General features: G+C 55.3%; 1 protein-coding gene across 1 annotated transcript in view; it reads right to left on the bottom strand.

Moving 5' to 3' along the window:
* CLCN1 (chloride voltage-gated channel 1) overlaps positions 1-18,865 on the bottom strand; it is a 36,125-nt gene extending 17,260 nt beyond the window's left edge. Inside the window, exons 1-11 of the mRNA XM_064289611.1 lie at positions 18,645-18,865; positions 15,402-15,522; positions 14,928-15,059; positions 14,072-14,200; positions 13,758-13,891; positions 12,034-12,111; positions 10,901-10,979; positions 4,600-4,725; positions 3,823-4,234; positions 3,427-3,511; positions 3,030-3,179 (exon numbers count right to left, since the gene is read on the bottom strand). Of these exons, the coding sequence (XP_064145681.1) occupies positions 3,030-3,179; positions 3,427-3,511; positions 3,823-4,234; positions 4,600-4,725; positions 10,901-10,979; positions 12,034-12,111; positions 13,758-13,891; positions 14,072-14,200; positions 14,928-15,059; positions 15,402-15,522; positions 18,645-18,824 (1,626 nt within the window). The 5' untranslated portion in view covers positions 18,825-18,865. The remainder of the gene's footprint in view (positions 1-3,029; positions 3,180-3,426; positions 3,512-3,822; positions 4,235-4,599; positions 4,726-10,900; positions 10,980-12,033; positions 12,112-13,757; positions 13,892-14,071; positions 14,201-14,927; positions 15,060-15,401; positions 15,523-18,644) is intronic.
* Between the last annotated feature and the right edge of the window lie 284 nt (positions 18,866-19,149).

Consider the following 19,149-nt stretch of genomic DNA (forward strand, 5'->3'; position numbering starts at 1 on the left):
CTTCTGACATCCATTTTGGTAGTTTCTTTCTTTCCTGCCTTTTTAATGACCTCTTGCTTTCTTCATGTATGACATCCTTGATGTCATTCCCCAACTCATCTGGTCTTTTTTTTTTTTTTTTGCTTTCTTCATGTATGACATCCTTGATGTCATTCCACAACTCATCTGGTCTTTGGTCATTAGTGTTCAACGCATCAAATCTATTCTTGAGATGGTCTCTAAATTCAGGTGGAGTATACTCAAGGTTGTACTTTGGCTCTCATGGACTTGTTCTAATTTTCTTCAGTTTCAACTTGAACTTGCATGTGAGCAATTGATGGTCTGTCCCACAGTTGGCCCCTGGCCTTGTTCTGACTGATGATATTGAGCTTCTCCATCGTCTCTTCCCAGAGATGTAGTTGATTTGATTCCTACGCATTCCATCTGGCTAGGTCCATGTGTACAGGCACCGTTTATGTTGGTGAAAAAAAGATGTTTGAAGTGAAGAAGTCACTGGTGTTGCAAAATTCTATCATTTGCTCTCCAGTATCATTTCTATCACCAAGGCCATATTTTCCAATTACTGATCCTTCTTTGTTTCCAACTTTCGCATTCTGATCACCAGGAATTATCAATGCATCCTGATTGCATGTTTGATCAATTTCAGACTGCAGAAGCTGGTAAAAATCTTCAATTTCTTCATTTTTGTCCTTAGTGGTTGGTGCATATATTTGAATAATAGTCGTATTAACTGGTCTTCCTTGTAGGTGTACGGCTATTATCCTATCACTGACAGAGCTGTACTTCAGGATAGATCTTGAAAAGTTCTTTTTCACAATGAATGCAACACCATTTCTCTTCAATTTGTCATTCCTGGCATAATAGACCATATGATTGTCTGATTCAAAATGGCCATTACCAGTCCATTTCAGCTCACTAATTCCTAGGATATCAATCTTTATGCATTCCATTTCATTTTGGATGGTTTCCTAATTTCCTGGATTTATACTTCGTACATTCCAGGTTCTGATTATTAATGGATGTTTGCAGCTGTTTCTTCTCATTTTGAGTCATGACATATCAGCAAATGAAGGTTCCAAAAGCTTGACTCTATCCACGTCATCAAGGTTGAATCTAATTTGAGGAGGCAGCTCTTCCCCAGCCGTCTTTTGAGTGCATTCCAACCTGGGGGGCTCATCTTCCAGCACTATATCAGACAATGTTCCTCTGCTATTCATAAGGTTTTCAGTAGGTAATTCTTTTCAGAAGTAGACTGCCATGCTCTTCTTCCTAGTCTGTCTTTGTCCAGAAATTCAGCTGGAACCTGTCCTCCACGGGTGACCCTGCTGGTGTCTGAATACCGGTGGCATAGCTTCCAACATTACAGCAACACAAGGGCCCCCACAGTATGACAAACAGGCAGATACATGCAGGAAGTGATTCTAGGAAGCTGGAATTTATAAACTAGAGAAGATGAGCTTTATAGTGAAAGTCCAAAAATCAAATCTCTAAAAAGAGACTGAGAACTCCTTTACAATAAAAATATCAAATCTTTTAAAGGAAGTAGGTGTGCAAAATACGGAAGCTGTACCAAAAAATCAAACTTGTTGACATCAAGTCGATTCCAGCTCATAGTATAAGACAGAGTGGAACTGCCCCATAGGATTCCCAAGGCTATAATCTTTACAGAAGCAGACACATCTTTCTCCTGAGAAGCAGCTGGTGGGTTTGAACTGCCAACCTTTTGGTTAGCAGCCGAGCGCTTAACCACTGCGCCACCAGGGCCCCCATGGAAGGCCTATCCTTGATGAATGCTCCCAGACACAAATGGGAAAAGGCATGTGGGAACAGAGCTCCCGGGAGCCCACAACACAGCCTGAGGGTGGAAGTTACAGAGTTGGCTCCTAGGTCTCTAATTAAAACGTCATTGTTGACAACTATGTGAAATGAACAGCAAAAAACACAGAAGGAAATTTTAAAATGAGTTTTCAATGATAAGCAGAAGGTCTAAGGATCAACGATCAAGTATTGTGTGCTTACTTGGCCAATAGTTGGTGCTCGAAAACATTTGTTTAGTAAATGAATAAACGAACCTACTGTGAGATTTGCAATATAAATACAAATGAGTGACTCATATCCTGGGAAGGTGTAGAGTCATAAAAAACTATCAAAGGAAACTGGCAGCAAGGTATTCAGAAGTATGAAAGTTCAGTGTGGACAGGCTTTTAAATGAGAGCCCTAATATTCAGAGGGAAATGTTGGATAATTTAGACAAGACATACTATTAGTCAAAAGGCAACCAGCAAAAAAAAAAAAAAAAAAGAAAGAAAGACATTCAGCAATTGTCATAGATGTCACTACCAGGTGTAGAAATAGAAATATCTTTGTATAAGGCAGTAATTGTGAAGTCTGTAAATATATGATCCTTGATGGTAGATATGAAGAACTGATGTAAAAGAGACTTGCTTTTGTTTCCTAATTGAAGTGAGGAGAAAGTGGTTTGGAATGGCTAAGTCCTCACAGCCTTCATACCTGAAGAGAGAACAATCACATTTATAAAGCTATTTGTAGTCACTAATGACATAGATTTAAATATTTTATCTGTTTTGTAATTTGGAAGAAAGATTACTTACAAAACTGGGTAGTGGATGTGCAAGTCACCTCAAAATGGATAATCAGATATGTGGAGAACGAGCTAATTATCTAATGTGTGTGGGAGGTACTTTATGAGGTTTTCATACAGTTATCTGTATTGCCAAACTCTGTCTTGTCCTTGTTTACTTGACTGCTGTGGCGCCTTGTAATTTAACAAGTGGAACCATTAGCAGAGTTGTAATAATTATGACAAACGTCACTCAGCTGACATGAATGCAGTAAGTAACCCAGATATTGGGTCATTTCTATAGGCAACTCATGCTTTAGTTCCCAAACTATCTCTGTTTCAGTTGGATGAAGTCCAGAGGACGTTAAGCCCCTTTCTTCTCCATGGAAACCCTGGGTCCCTGGGTTGGAAGTGGATGGAGGTCCGGGGTCAGTGGCAATGGGCGCACCTTCATGATGAAGAAGAGGAGGATGATGATAACCACGTTGACCCTCGGGTGGATCCACACCGCAGACTGGCCCAGGCTCTCTGGATCCCCAGTGTGCTTGACCCACGTATTGTTGTCAAACAGGGTACTGATGGCTTCCCGAGGCATCAGCTGGAGAAGAAGAGCAGGAGGGGGTTCTCCGGGGACACACCAGACCCCGGTGTGAGAGAACTGACCCCCAGCCTCCTTAGTCAATGTCCCTCTGCCCTTTTCTCAGGAGAGATTCTACCCTGGGGCAAAATCACACGCCCTGGAAGGCTGTGGGACATCTGTGCTGTCTCCTTTCCAGTGGCCCAAGTCCTGGCTTAATGACACTTGCTCACTGACCTGACCCCCCACCGACTCCCTCCAAGCTGACCTCTCCAGCCATGAACTGGCCAATGCCTGGGGGAAAAGTGAACGAGGCGATGACAAGGGTGACGATCCCAGGGTACAGCAGGCGGCTAGAAAAGAGACGGAGTTAACCCTCCCCATTTTGTGAACCACACAGATACCACACTGAACCTCTCCCCGGGCATCAGGGGGAGAGCACAGGGTGCTTCCTCGAGTCTCCTGTGGTCTGGGATCTTTACACAAAGAACATTCTTTTCACAAAAAACTCACCTCGAAAGGAGCACCATGCCACACCCCTTACAGGCAGTGCGGGGTCTCCTGTTGGCATGTCCACCCTAGAGTCGTGGCGTGCCCTCCACACGGGTAAAGGGGCACCCCTGGAGAAAGCCATAGTCGGGGGCAGGGAGAGAGCAGGACTCACTGCTTGGCCAGAAACTGGCTCAGGATCTTGTTCTTGCGGACCCCAAGCATGACCTGGCGGTGCAGGTACACGAACACGGCTCCCAGGAACCCGCAGCAGATCCTAGGGGCAAGGCACAGGGTGGAGCCTGGTCCCAGAGCAGGGCCCCTCCCACCTAGCCACTGCAGGCAAGCAAATGCTGGCAGATATCTGCCCTGTCCCCCACCTGCCCTGTCACTACCTGCCCTGTCCCCACCTGCCCTTTCCCCCACCTGCCCTATCCCCACTTGGCCTGTCCCCACCCGCCTGCCATGCATACTTGTCCCCTCCCCAGTAGCAACCACACACCCAATGACGGCAAAGGCCGGGAGCTCCTGCAGGTCGAAGGGGAAGTCCATGCGGAAATTGGTTCTGAAAAGCGCGGTGATGGTGACTAGGGGAAGGTAAGGGCAAGGAAGGAGAGTCAGAGCCAAGATGGAGCCGGAGGTCAGGCTGAAGGGCACCCCTCCTCCAGCCCAGGCTCTCCTCTCCTGTCCAGAGGTCAGGCTGAAGGGCACCCCTCCTCCAGCCCAGGCTCTCCTCTCCTTTCTCATCCCCTTTTCCTAGGCACACATTCCTCCTCTTTATCACTTGCATCCCTGGTTTAGGCACCTCCCTCCATTTCTTGGGCCTCGGTCCTACCACCCAAACAATGCCACCCATCCCTTTTCTGAAGTAGCCCCCAGGATGCACTCTACACCCCACTACCAGCGTCCTTGGCCCACACAACACCCCTGCAGACCTCTGTCCCTCCCTTACTGGCGTCCTTGTTCCACACGGCCAGCACGCGGAAGACAAAGGCGCTAAAGGTGGCTGCAAAGAACCCTCGCCAGTAGTTCCGCACGGCAAAGTAGGTGGAGGTGACCTCGATGCTGAACAGCACCCCTGGGGACAGGGAAGGGGTCAGCTTGGGCCAGGGAGGGCTCCTGCCACACCCTACCCCGCCCAGGGCAGCTGCTGAAACTTGAACTGGGGCAACCAGTGCTCTCTGGAATCCCACTCTGAGCTGCACGCCGGGTCATGCTGGCGTGGTTTGCAGGCCAGGAATGTGGTCCAACAAGACACAGAGAAGACGGAAACGGGGAGCCCTTCCCCAAAAAACATGAGGCTCAGCTGGCGGTGTCTGTGCATCCCCTAGGACGTAGGGTTGGGTGGGATTCAAAGGCTGTTGGAACCATTCTGCAGAAAAGTTACAAGCGAGAAGGTTCTGAGCAGGTGCTCTGAGCCGCCAGCAGGGCTGAGAGGCACTGGACGACCCTCAACACCCTCCCCCGGGCCTCCTGCCACCCCCAGACACCACGTGCCCTGGGCAGCCCTATCAACGGAGACATGAACAATGGGCAGGAGGGGCTTCGTGCAAGCCGACAACACTCAGTGTTCCAAGGAAAGAAAGAAAGCAGAGGATGAAGCCAAATGAAAGATAAAAACGATTATAAAAATCTGACGTGAAAGCAGCCCACGGAGTCCTGAGAGAAAGAAGTGAAGAAGTGAACTGAAGACAGCCACACCGAGGGAAGGCGGGTGAGGACGAAGGGAAGCCAGGGAGTTCTCCCCAGCTGTCCTGCTTCTGGGAGCAGACAAAGGGGCAGGAGGCTGACGGAGGGAGAGAAAAACAGCGAGGGCCGGCACAAAGCAGTGAAGCTCCGGCAGACACAGAGAAAGCAGCTTTAAGCATGCTAAGCCCAAGAGGGTCGACTTTGTGCAGGGGCAAAGTAAAAACTGATGACAAAATGACGTCAAATGTGCTAAGCCTCGTCTTTCCAAAAAAACAAGGAGGAGGCCTGGCCCAGGGACAGCTGTGAACTAGGCCAGGCATCTCCAGCACCCACCTAGGCCCCTGGCAGTCAGGTGCTGCCCAGGGTCCCCATGCCTCCTCCCCACCAGGAGGCAGTATCTCATCCTAGCCTCTTTCTTCCCCTGCTCTAGACCTGGAGTCCCTGGTAGTGCAAAGGGAGAAATTGTTCAGCTGCCAACTGAAAGGTTGGAGGTTCAAGTCCACCCAGAGGCACCTCGGAAGAAAGGCCTGGTGACCTACATCCAAAAAAACCAGCCATTGAAAATCCCGTGGAGTATACTCTGACATACGTGGGGTTGCCATGAGTCAACTCCACGGCAACTGGTTGTTTTTGTTTTTTGCTGCGTGCTCAAATGCTGCATCACTCAGCTCCCTCCGGTCCTCGCCCTCCTGTCCACGGGCTGCGGACAGCCACCCACCGAAGTCCCTCGTGCTGGGGGTGGGGCATAGAGGCTAGCTCCCTGGAGTAGCTGCCGCTCCCTGAAAGGGTTCTTAGGGGTCAACTCCAAGGTCAGCTTCTGGGGGAGCCAGCTCCATCCTCCTCGGGTGGGAAGAACCCTCCATCTGTGCTCCCTGAGGACTTGGGGTGACTTGAGCACTTCTCATTATTTGTTTACACTCCTGAATTCTTCAGAGGACTGGAGGGCAGTGGTGGCTCCGTGGCAGAGCTCTCGCCTTCCACGCGGGAGACCCGGGTTTGACTCCCGGCCAGGGTTCCTCATGTGCAGCCGCCACCCGTCTATGGGGGGAGGCTCGTGTGTGGGTTGCTGTGATGCCGAACAGGTTGCAGGGAGCTTCCAGACTATGACAGGCTAGGAAGGAAGGCCTGGTGATCCGCTTCTGAAAATCAGGCAGTGAAAACCCTGTGGGTCACAACGGTGCAATCCACAACCGACCACGGGGATAGCACGGGACCTGGCAGTGTTTTGTTCCATTGTACCTGGGGTCACCATAAGTCCAGGTAGCCCGACGGCAGCTAACAGCAGCCAGAGGATTGAGACTTCCTTGCCAACAACACCCAGTACAGAGCCTGGCACACACTCAGGGCCCCACCCTGACCTTTGGATGTGAGGAGAGGAGAGGACAGGCTAAGAGGGAAAGAGGACAGGAGAGAATAGAGGGGGTAGAATTTCAGACACGGAGCCCGTGCACAGGTGATCTGGGGCAGCAGACTTGGCACCGCCCTGTGCCTGCCCCCAGATCTGGCCCCACGAGGCTGCGCAGGCCTGGCCTGAGAAGGGTGGCCACCAGGGGCAGGTGAGCAGTCTCTCCTCCTCTTCCCCTGTCAGCGCTGGGAGACACACGTTGACAGCAAACTTTGAAAATCCAGGCTAGGCTTTCTTTCCCACAACACGCTCTGGGACGCTTTCCCAGCAGTCCCTCACTGTGGACTTGGGAGTGAGGATCAGTCTCAGTGTTAACAGAGCCAGACGGAACATGGGCTGCCAGGAGAAGTGAGCCTTTGCAACACAGACTGCACTGGGAGCCTCCGTCTTTAAGGCTCGGTGGCTCTGCCAGCCCGGCCACTCTGGTGTTCCCTGGCACTGTTCAGCAGCTCCTCTGCCGGCCCCCTCTGTCCTCGTCCCTACTCTTGCTCCTCATAGAGACCCTCCCCAGGCCACTTTCAACTGGGCCCAGGGCTTCAAACCTCCCATACACTATTGACTCACAAAGCTTCATTTCCAGCCCTGGCTCACTTCCCAGCTACCTGCGTGGCATCACCTGGCTACCCTGCAGGCAGCTCCAATCCAATGGATGCAGAGTGAACTCTCCCCCAGACTGCTTCACTTCCTGCCGTCCCTGTTCTGGTTACTAACATCGCTGTCCACTCGGTGCCCTTGTTAGATCTGGGGGTTAGGGGAAACCCCTTCTCTCCCTCACCCCTCACGTCCACCACTGGCCACACTGATTGGACTCTCAAGCTCATACTCTGCCCTCTGCCCCAATTCTGACTCCTGCCATCTGTCAAGGCGGTGACAATATCTTCATGTCAAGCCTGCATCCTTCCAACCCCCTGCCCAGGCCATTCTCTCCTGCACACAGCCGCCAGAAAGACTGGGCAAAGATGCAAGGTGCTCAGAATCCCCCCACAGCTCCCTTCCCTAGGGCCACATTCCCCAAAGCCAGGCTTATGGTCCTCTCACCCCAGGAGGCTGTCCTGGCTGGGGGCTGTGTAGGAAACCATTCCCAGGCCTCCTCGTGTCAGCATATTAAACGCTCTAACAATTCGACCATTTAAAAAATACCTGTATAAGCCAGCATTTCCCAACTTATTTCACCTTGGAACGCTTTCTACCTGTGACCTCTATTAATGCCATGAGAAATGTGTTCTTGGAGCCCATGTTGGCAAATGCTGGCCTCGAGACGTGGACGTGGCCCATGAGGCCCTCGGTGACTGGGCCCCCGTTTCCCGTCCAGACTCATGTCCTGCGACTCCTTCCTGTAACCTGTAGTGCTACTTAGCTAGTGTAGTTACTATGGTGGCTTTCAGCTGCTGTCCGGGCAGCTCTGTCTCACGGCGACCCATGGACAACAGAACAAAAGGCTGCTCGTCCTGCGCCATTATCGCGACCCTTGGTATGCTGAAGTCCATTGTCCTGGCCATTGCGTATTTACGGTGCCTTCCAACCCTGGGGGCTCATCTTCCAGCACTCTGTCAGACAACGTTCATTGTGATCCATAAGGTTTTCATTGGCTGATTCTTAGAAGTAGATCGCCAGGCCTCTCTTCCTAGTCCGTCTCAGTCTAGAAGCTCCACCAAAACCTGTCCAGCATGGGTGAGACCTTGCTGGTATTTGAAATACTGGTGGCATGGCTTCCAGCATCACAGCAACACATAAGCCGCCACAGTACGACACACTGACAGACAGGCGGTGGAGTGTAATTACAGCTTCCCAAATCTGACTTAGTGCAGAACACTCTGCCCTCGCTGTCTTCTTTGCAAATTCCTATCATTTAAGTGTCCGACTGAACACCACCGCTCGTGTAACTCTTCGCCGACACCCCCAGAGGCCTGCGGGGGGCTCCACTGCCTTCTTCCCAGCCTGCATTAAGACACTGGTTTGAGTGGGTGTGATGGCTGGTCTGCTTGCCTGTCTACCCTCCACCGTGAGCACCTTGAGAGCTGGGACCCGGCACAGAGCCAGCACGGAGCCAGAACCGACCCGGCACGGAACGGAAGCAGGGAACATTTTTCATTGTGTTAAACGCTGAAGCATCTTTCGTTTACTGGTGTAAAGAACTAAGAGTTGACTATGTAGTGGACACATTAGCTTATTACTAATTTTTCTTTCAGAACTAGTCCATGTTCACAGAAAAGCCAGCAAGTTCCACCACTTGCAAGAACGTTCACTATTTGCCACCAAAAATAAACAGACTGAACGCCGCAGCTTACAGGCTTCCCTGCCCGACAACTTCTCATGTCAAGAGCATCGTCTTTGGATGAGCCTTGATGACATGATGCTAAATGAAGTAAGTCAGGCATACGAGGACAGACACATGTGCCCCTTACCTGAAATACCCAGAACAGGAAAACGCAGAGAGATGGAAAGCAGGTTAGTGCCGACCAGGGACTGGGGAGCGGAAATGGGGCATTATGGCTGAAGGGGTTCTTAGTTCCTGTTTAGGGGATGAAATAGTTTGGGGAACAAATAGTGCTGATGGCATATAAGTAATGCCACTGAATTGTACACTTAAAATGGCAAAAAAAAAAAAAAAAAGAGAGAGAGAGAAATGCCTGTGATTTTCTATGTCTTTCTCTCTCCCCTTCTCTGCATAGGGCAGAGCAAGCCTTCCTCGTTCACCCCAGACATTCTAGCTTTATGCAGAAAATGAAAGTTCTCTTCACTTTAAAGGGATCTGACGGATTACAAAAAATTTTTTTCTTCCATCTAAAAATTCTCCTTAGACTTTTTGGATTTGAAAGGCTAAAGAGTAAATAAAGGCAAGAGTGGGTATAGATGTCAGTGTGAGCGGTTAACGAGCGGAAATGTAGGCACAAGCCTCCCCTCGAGGGGACTGAGGATGGTGAGGGCCGGAGCTGACCATCACTGACCAACCGGGGTCCCCGAGCAGCCGTGCAGGGGGCACCATGGCGGCGGCCGGGTCAGCCGGACCGGTTCTCGCAAACCTTGACTCTCTTCCGATCCCACTTCGGCTGCCTTGCAGGCTCCTCTAGGAAAGGGCGGTTGCATTGTCACAGTGGAGAAGGAACCTCCAACAGCTGCTGCTTGTAAGAGGCACGTGCCCTTCCCCTCATTTTGTTTCTTCAACAGTCAACATGGCATCCGAGGAGCGACGTGTGGAACCGTCCTCTGGAATCTGCTGATCACTGATTTTGATTAGTAAACCTCAGGTCCGATTGCCTCCTCTGAGCATGCCCACCTATCAGTCATCGGTGAGGAAGAAAAGGACTGGAAAACTGCTGTTGGCCTTACATCCGTACCCAGTGGCTGAGGAGTTGACCCCCAACTCATGGCGGCCTCTTGTGTGTCAGAATAGAACTGCGCTCCACAGGGTTCTCGGTGGCTGATTTTTGGCAACAGATCCATCCCCAGGTCTTTCTTCTGAGGCATCTCGGGGTAGACTCAAATCTCTAACCTTTAGTTAGCAGCCAAGCATGCTCACTGTTCGCAGCCCCCAGGGACTCCTTACTCCTGTGGAGGAGCTAGCTTCATTCTAAATTCATTACAAATATCAAGGGCCGGTTATCCTTTCCCTCCCATCCCCAGTCCTCGTTGAAAGCTCACCAAGAAGCCAGGTAAGTTCACCCAAATGTTTTTTCTCACTCTGTACCTCCTAAGTGATAATTCCCTTTAACTCCACCTAAACTCTTACATCTTTACTAAACCACCACAAAATAAAAGTGTCCCTTTGGAAAAGGAGTGCAGAGAGCGTCCCTGTGGGAAGGTGTAGCAGGTGCAGGGCAAAAACAGGCAACATGACCCCTGGGTTTTTGTACCAGCAGGGGCCATAGGGATGACTGGGTTTCAGTCCCTGCCTCTGTGACCCAGAAGACAAATGCTCAAGTCACGTACCCTCGCTGCACTTGGCCCCTCTCTCCTGGAGTACCTGTCTCAGACAGCTCCTAGAAGATCTAAGTGCAAAGCCCCTAGAACCTGGGGGGCTCACAGTAAACCATCCCTAGAAGTCAGCCTTCTGATTATATTCAGTGCACTGGGGCTTCTCGCACCTGGGGGCCTGACAAACACTGTCTTGGTGGACAGGTCGGATACCTGGCTGGTTTGGGAGGGGTAAGTCACTTGCCTCCAAGTGGGGTCCCAAAACAACAGCCGACTCCTACCGCACAGCCGACAGTCAGGATGTCTGTGTAATAGTACGGCTGCTACTGGGGGAGAGACAGAGAGACAGAGGGGCGGGGAGAGGCAGGGGCAGGAGAAGGGTCAGCAGGGAGGGAAGGGGAGAGGGGCAGGAGAGAAGAGGGGACCGCAGGGAGGGGCAGGAGAAGGATCAGCAGAGAGGGGACAGCAGGGAGGGAAGAGGAGGGAGTCAGCAGGGAGGGACAGGCAGGATGAGAGCCCAAAGTCCAGGGAGCCAGGGTGGTCCTCAAGCACCCTGTGGCCCCAGAGCTGTCCAGCCCCATGGCCAAGAGAAACAGTGATTTTAGCAAACAGGAAGTCAACTCATAGCGTAAGACCAAATAGGAAATGAAATACAAGTCAGCAAATATATGGCTGGCAGGGAAGCCAATAAATGATAACCAGAGAGGGACTGAAGAGGACCATCCAGGCAGGAGCCAGCTTCAGACGGTCAGCACCAGAGAGTGAGTGTGATATGGCCATGTCTCTGAGGACACACAGGCCTAGAGCTCTGGCCTGGGGACCAGGCTGCATCCACAGCCCCTCGCTGAGCCCCTGCAACCCACTCAGGCCCCAGGGGGTGGGGGGTGGGGGGAGGAAGGGCGACTTGCCTCCAAGCGGAGCCGCAAAGCAGCATCCCACGCCCACTGCACAGGCCGATACCAGGAGGTCAAGCTGGCTAGGCACGGTCTGCAACAGAGGGCAGGCGGGGGGTGGGCAGGGGCACAGCACAGAGACAGGGGTGGAGGGGGTCAAGGACCACGGAACGGGGAGGCACGGGGGGTGGACATGGGCACGGCACGGAGACGGGGGGTCAGGGACCACAGGACGGGGAGGCACAGGGGGGCAGGCAGGGGCACCACAGACAGGGCACATGGGGCGGGGTGTGGAGCACACGAGGGGGGAGCTGGCACAGCCTCTGGAAGGAAGAGCACTGTGGGCACAGGCACAGTGAGCAGAGGTGGCTGTGGCAGCACAGTGGGGACACACAGTGCCCCCCTCAGCATTGCGGCCAGCCGAGCCAAGGCAGCTCCCGTGCAGGCACACGCAGCCCCACTTGCTCTCCTGGCTCAGCCTTACCTCATACACCCCGCAGAACACGGACATGAACTTGCTGAGGACAGCGGCACAGATGCTGGCAATGTGCACAAAGGGGCCCTGGAGAGGATAGCACGGCTCAGGATGGAGACCAGGCGGCGCTGGCCCCCACCAGTCACTCAGATGCTGAGCCAGACGCTGGAGGGGGGGACATGGGCTCAGGATGGAGATCAGGCGGCGCTGGCCCCCATCAGTCACTCAGATGCTGAGCCAGGCGCTGGAGAGGGGAGACATGAGCTCAGGGTGGAGACTAGGTGGCACTGGCCCCCACCAGTCATTCAGATGCTGAGCCAGGCCCTGGAGAGGGGGAACATGGGCTCAGGATGGAGACCAGGTGGCGCTGGCCCCACTGGTCACTGAGGCACTGAGCCAGGCCCTGGAGAGGGAGGACACAGGCTCAGGATGGAGACCAGGTGGAACTGGGCCCCACCAGTCACTCCAGCCAGACCCTGGAGAGACAGAAGGGAAAGTCGGACCTCTGCCCTCACAGAGCCTCACCCCAAGAGGAAGGGGCGGTGCTCCCCAGGGTGAGGGCATGTCAGATAACCCTAAGGGCCGAGAGGGAAATGAAGGGGAGTGAGGGTCAGAGGGAGACAGGCGAGGGTGGGGTGGGGGTGCATTTGGAAAAGGTGTGGGGGAATGCCTCCTGAACAGGTGTTATAGGTTGAACTGTGTCCCCTAAAATAATATGTTTAAGTCCTAACCCCTGTACCTGTGAGTGTGACCCTGATTGGAAATAGGGTCTTTGAAGGTGTTGTCAGTTAGGTTAACATGGGCTCATACTGGGGTAGGGTGGGTCCTAATCTCTGTGACTGGTGTCCTTATAAAAGGGGAGACAGGCAGACAGAGGAAGGATGCCAGGACCTGGGAGAGAGGCCTGATCAGATCCCCCTCAGAGCCTCAGAAGGAATCCACTCTGCCAGCACCCTGATCTCAGACTCCCAGTCTCCAGAACTGTGAGACGATACATTTCTGTTCTTATAAGCCCCGCAGTGAGTGCCACCTTGTTTCACACCCCCCCCAACCACCACCCCACCCCCAGGACACCAAGAGGGCAGGTTACAGAGAGGGGCAGTGTCTGGAACAAGCAGAGGGAATGAGCTGTGGGAGTGTGCAGAAGACGAGGCCTGAGACAGAGGCTGGGACAGAGGAGGGCCCGTGCGCCGGGCGAGGCTGGCAGGACGCCGGAGCCAGGTCCCAGGGCTCCTGGGCAGGAGTCAGGTTTGGATTTCACGTGAAGCAGAAAGGGCCATTGGGCGCTCCTGAGCAGGCCTGAGAGGCGGCTCTGGAGGCTGTGCAGAGAGCGACAGGGGGCCGGAGGGGTCAGGGACACGGAACCAAAGCATTCTTCTGGGGCTCAGTTGTCTCTTCTTGGGACAGGGATTGGGCTGGGTCACCGGACATTTACCCCAGGGGACACTGGCGGGAGCCATTCTGGTTGTCACGACTGGGGGCTGCTACTGCCACCTAGTGGGCGGAGTCTGGGAGTGCGGCTGACCGTCGGGCAGTAAGAGCCCAGGATGTTCCAGAGACAGATCCCATGTGCAGTGTGTCTCTGGGCCCAGGCATGTGCTCGGACATTCTGCCACCCCACCCAGGACCAGGGCCTGCCCACGTGCCCCCTCGCCGCTGCCTGGCTTCGGTCCCTGGTCCCATGGCTCCTCCTCAGCCGGCTACCCGCCCAGCTCCCCCTGGTGAGCACCCACCTCTTTGCCCACGGGGATGCCGCTGCCCAGCCCAGCGGTCAGTGCCACCACCTTGGCCACAAAGGCCTTGATGGTCAGGTACTCCTTCAGGACGACCCCGCGGAGAATGGTCTTCATCTCAGGAATCCCAGAGCCTGGACGGGCCAGAGCCGGTCATGGCAGGCTGAGGTAGTGGCTCTCGGGAACCGGTGCTTGGCTCTCAGGAACCCACGGAGGGCAGGTGAGGGCAAGGATGTGGAGCAACCCGCAGATGAGGGGCCCTGTGCTGGTGGCTGATGGGCGGGCCCATGGCGCGTGGGGAGGGGGGTTCTTACCAACAGCCTGGGGGGAGATGAGATGGCAGAAGAGGGCACTGAAGAGGATGAGGACCAGCGGGAAGGTGACCCAGGCCAGGAACTGCAGAGGGAGGCTGGGCTGCATTTGGTAGTAGGTCCACTTGTAGGCTGCAGACACCGGCCGGGTGAGCAGGGGGCAGGAGCCCTGCCCCCCCAGGGCTGCCCACCTGTTCACACCCAGTGTGCACAGGGCCTTCTCGTGCCCTGGCTGGCCTGTCTCACCCCATAAGATGGCACCTTCACATTTTGCTCATGGGCACCTGAACTGCAGAGGTGTGGAGGGAATTCACGCCCCAACTTTGGGATGGGCAGGCACGCTGCTATCCCACACGAATGTGGTGATGTGAGCGTGTCCTCAGAGCCCCTCGGGACCAACCACCCGGGTCCCAGGACTGAGGGGTCGATGGGACCCAACTTCCAGTGGCCGCCAAACAGACTGTGGGTCATGGTGACCCCATGTATGTCAGAGTAGAACTGGGCTCCGTGGGGTTTTCAGTGGCTGCTTTTTCAGAAGTTGATTGCCAGGTCTTACTCCCAAGGCACCTCGGGGTAGACTTGAACCTTTAGCCTTTTGGTCAGCAGCCGAGCACATTAACTGTTTGCACCACCCAGGGATTCCCGTAACACGGGAGTCCTGGTCAAACCAGGCTGAGTTTGTTACTGCTATGGGCCCCACAGCCTGGGAGGTGACATTGAAAGGGACATGAGAAATGGCTCTGGTCTTGTCTGTGGCCTTAGGTTTCTCCACCAAGCCCATCCAGCTTAGCCCCAGGTAGAAACTCTAGAAACGGCCCCAGTCGGGGAGAGGCGGAGGTGAGGGCCGGGCCAGACCTACCCTGCAGGCTTTTGGCGCTGACATAGTCCATGCTCCAGCTGACCAGAGCCATGAGCAGGCCCAGCAGCACCAGGAAAATCCAGTCTTCCCCCAGCTTCCTTCTCACGACATGGCCCAGGCTGTGGAAACAATCTAGGTGGGGGTGTGGGGGGAGAGCAGTGACCAGGTGGCCACGTTGGGTGCCAGGCTGGGAGGGGAGGGGCTGGCCCCCGGGGTCTTGTCTGGAACCCATTCATGGCATTTTTCTTCGCCTCTCTGCCCACAGCCATCCAGTTCTTTCTGGACACTGGAATTCCTAAAGTGCTGATTTCTTGGAAGGGTGGGGATGTGGATGCTAGCGGACAAGGCAGCATGAAGTGGGGGGTGCCTGCTCCCACTGCTTGGAGAGTGCTTGTGTGGGGGGCATGCAGTGGGACCCCCAGTTTCCTTCCTGGCCCCACGCCCCCTCCTGGCCCCACACCTTCTGAGTCTCACCCTGGCACTTGGAGTAGTGGTCCTCGTCCTTGCTGTCCACTGTGGTACTGGAGCCTGTCCACTGAGGCCCCCCCACGTCCAGCTCCTTCTCTGAGAAATGTCCTTTGTGGTGGCCATAGATCTGGGCAGAGGGACAATGGACATGTCTGCGTGTCATTAAACAGAAGAAAGAGCAGATGGGGGGCACATGGACTCAGAAAAGCAAGAGCACCTGTGAGCTCCTGGGCAATGAGGGCTGGCACGGGGTCATTGTGGTCATCGCTTTCCTCAGCTCCCTCTGCCATCCCTGCCCCTCCCCGCACCACTTTCTGCCCCCCCTCCCCCCGCACTGCACTAGTCCTGGTCTACGGGCGCCTTTATCCCTGCGGTGTTTCCCCGAGGCAGTGGTCCAAGGACAGCTAAGACAGGCGTCGCCATAGTGGTCTGAGCCTGGGTCCCCAGCACTGAGTCCCCCCTCAGATCCTGGCGTGGACGGCGAGGATAAGACCCCAGGTTGTCCCTTGGTTTGTTTGCACAGACAGGACAGCCTCATAGGCAGGCCGCCACTCCTCCCCCAACATGAACGCATCCTGGCTGCGTCCCTGCAAGCACTGTGGCAGTGGTGGCAGCTCAGGGAGGCCTGGGGAGGCTCTGATTTCACAACCCCAGCACAGCTTAGCCTTGGCCCTGCCAGCCCCTGACCATGCTGCGTGTCTTCTGAACGAAGCGGTGATCAAGGAGGCTGCTCTCCCTCCAGGCCACCAGGAGCCCAGCACACACCCTCCACAGGTCTTATCTCTCAGGCCAGGCTGGCGAGGGTGAGGAGGGGTCACATCCTGTCACACCCTGGACAGGAGGTGCCCCGAAGAGTGGAGACTGGGCAGCTGGTTTGGGGCTAAATGCCCCCCAGCAGGGCTTGGGGAGGGGAGTCTGTCAGGGATTGAGGGGTGAGGACAAGAGGAGTCATAGCCAGTGCTGGCCAGTACTGACCACTGCTGAGGCTGGTGATGGTACTCAGGGGTTCTAGACCACTCTGCTTCTCTTTAAGTTTGAAAACCCCCATAAATAAAAATTGAAACCCAGCCTCCTTTGTTTTCAAGTCCCTTGGGGACCAGTGCAGCCTATCCCCAAATATACTCCCCCTCCCCAAGCCCCGTGCTCCGTGAGAGGGCTTCCCTGTCCCAGAAAGCACCACGCTTTCATTTTACTGGAATTGTCCAGCCCAGTGTGACTCAGGCGCGGACAGGAGCCCTAGGGCCACGAGGCAGGGCCTCTCTGTCCAGCTCCACCTGGTGTTTAGAGGCCTCATGCAGCCATCTTGGCTGCAGGCAGCCCTATCTCCCCAACCAGCTGACATTGGTTCATGTCCCCTCCCCAAGGGTGACCCAGCGTGCAGCCCCAGGAACTGCGCTTAGGGACTGCACAGCAGTGCTGAGATGGGCAACCCAAGTGCCTTGGAGTCGGCCCCACTCACGGTGACCCCGTGTACAACAGAGCCTGCGCCATCCCCGTGGTCGGTTGTGGGTCGGACCATTGTGATCCACAGGCTTTGCACTGGCTGGTTTTCAAAAGTAGATGGCCAGGCCTTTCTTCTTAGTCTGTCTTAGTCTGAAAGCTCTGCTAAAACCTGCTCAGCATCCTGGTGACACTCAAGCCTCCGCTCTCAGACAGGCGGTGGCTGCACATGAGGTACGTTGGTCGGAAATCAAACCTGGGTCTCCCGCGTGGAAGGCGAGGATCCTACCACTGGGCCACCACTGCCCCGGCCCATCCCGAGATCCCCAGAGCCGAGAGGAGCCTCGGGCGCCCCTAAGCTGACACACTGCTAGACACTGGTGCTGGTTCCTCCATGTGGCCAGGGCGTTCAGACTGACCACAACCTATCTGCTGCTCCACAGTTTCACCTCTACCCTGGTGGAGCCCATTGCCCTCAGCTGCCACCCCAAGCCCCAGAGGGTGGCTGTCCCTGCCACCCCTGATCGGGTGCCTGTCCCCCCAGGTGCCTAATGCCTGGCCAACCTTCCCACCAAGACATTTGGTTACGTTTCTCCTGCTTTTGTAACACAGGTGTCTCTCTGGGCCCTGGGCTCCAGCCAGTCCGTTTTCTCCCCCTCATCCCATTCCCTTTGCCTCTGTGTGTGTGTGTGTGTGTGTGCGCGCGTGTGTGTGTGCATGCCTGCGGCGGAGGGTGGACTGAACCATCGGGGGGGGGTCTGCCTATGGGGGTGTGGATGCACAGGTGTGAGTGCCAAGCCAGCCTCTGGATACTCATGACATAAGCCAGCGGGCGAGCCTAAGGGCATTGGACCACCAGGCTTCGGGCAAAGGCATACAGGGGCCGCCCATACCTCTGCACTTCAGGTGAACCCCACACTTCTGCGAGCTAGGGGAGCACCCCACAGCTCTGCGTGTTGGGGGGACCCTGCACCTCTGCGTGTTGGGGGGACCCTGCACCTCTGCATGTCAGGGGAGCACAGCACCTCTGTGAGTTAAGGGGGTCCCCACACCTCTGTGAATTAAGGGGGACCCCGCACCTCTGCACACTAGGGGAGCATTCTGCACCTCTGCATGTTGGAGGGACCCCTCCTGTCTGTGTTAGGGGGACCTTGCACCTCTGCGAGTTAAGGGGGACCCCTCACCTCTGTGAGTTGGGGGACCCCTCATCTCTGTGCATTAGGGGGCACCCTGCACCTGTGACTTAGGGGGTACCCCACCCCTCTGCCCATTAGGAGGGCACCATGCACTTCTGTGAATTAGGGGGAACCCTGCACCTCTGTGCATTAAGGGGGAGCCCACACCTCCGTGAGTTAGGGGTGACCCTGCACCTCTGCATGTTGGGGGCACCCTGCACCTCTGTGCATTGGGGGGACACCACACCTCTGCATATTAGGGGGGCACCCTGAACTTCTGTATGTTAAGGGGGCACACAAAGGGTGGGCGGGACATGGGCAGGGGCATGGCACAGAAACAGGGAGGCTCAGGGACCACGGAACAGGGAGACACAGCATCTCTATGAGTTAAGAGGGACCCTGCGCCTCTGCACATTATGGGGATACTCCACACCTCTGCAGTTATGGGGGCCACCCACCTACGTAAGTTAAAGCGGCACCCTGCATTCTGGGAGGCAATATGGTGGCCGTGGCCCAGACCCGGGCACATTTTGGACACGTGGCCATAGGCTGATTTGATTGTAAAAAGCCCTCTGCCGCCTCCTTTCCTACCCCCTCACTCCCACCCCACCGCCCGTCTCCCCAGGGGCTTTACCTGCGTGGGGTGGGCGTTGGGATGGGGGCTGGCGTCCCTCCTGAGCCTGTGCTGCAGGCCCCCACTTTCAGAGGGCAGGCCGTAGCTGGTGCAGTGCTCGAAGGGCATGTACTGGTATTGGGGGGCACTGCCCCACCAGGTCTGCTCGCTCCCCACTCGCTGAGATCCCCGCTGCTCCATGCCCTCCCCAGGCTGAGGCCTGCTCACTGTCCTCCCCCAGGCCGGGTCCTCAAGCCTCTCCTCCTGCCCGTCCCCAAGGCGTCTGGGGCATCGTGCCCACCCCCGGCTATTTATAGCACCCCCCCGTCGTCACATGACCCCAGTGCCACATCTGATCTGCTTGGGGTCGAAGCAGGTGTGGGCAGTGTGGTGGAGGCTGGGTGGGGACCTGCGGGACACAGGGGAATCCTAGGCACTGTCCCCCTTCATCAATACCAGGCCTCCAGCCCAGACCAGCGTGGCCCCTGCCTGGCCAGCACTCACCTGCCTGCCTGAGGACCTCGTG

Source organism: Loxodonta africana, chromosome 8 (genome assembly GCF_030014295.1).
Source record: "Loxodonta africana isolate mLoxAfr1 chromosome 8, mLoxAfr1.hap2, whole genome shotgun sequence".
In the NCBI taxonomy this organism is placed as follows: domain Eukaryota; kingdom Metazoa; phylum Chordata; class Mammalia; order Proboscidea; family Elephantidae; genus Loxodonta; species Loxodonta africana.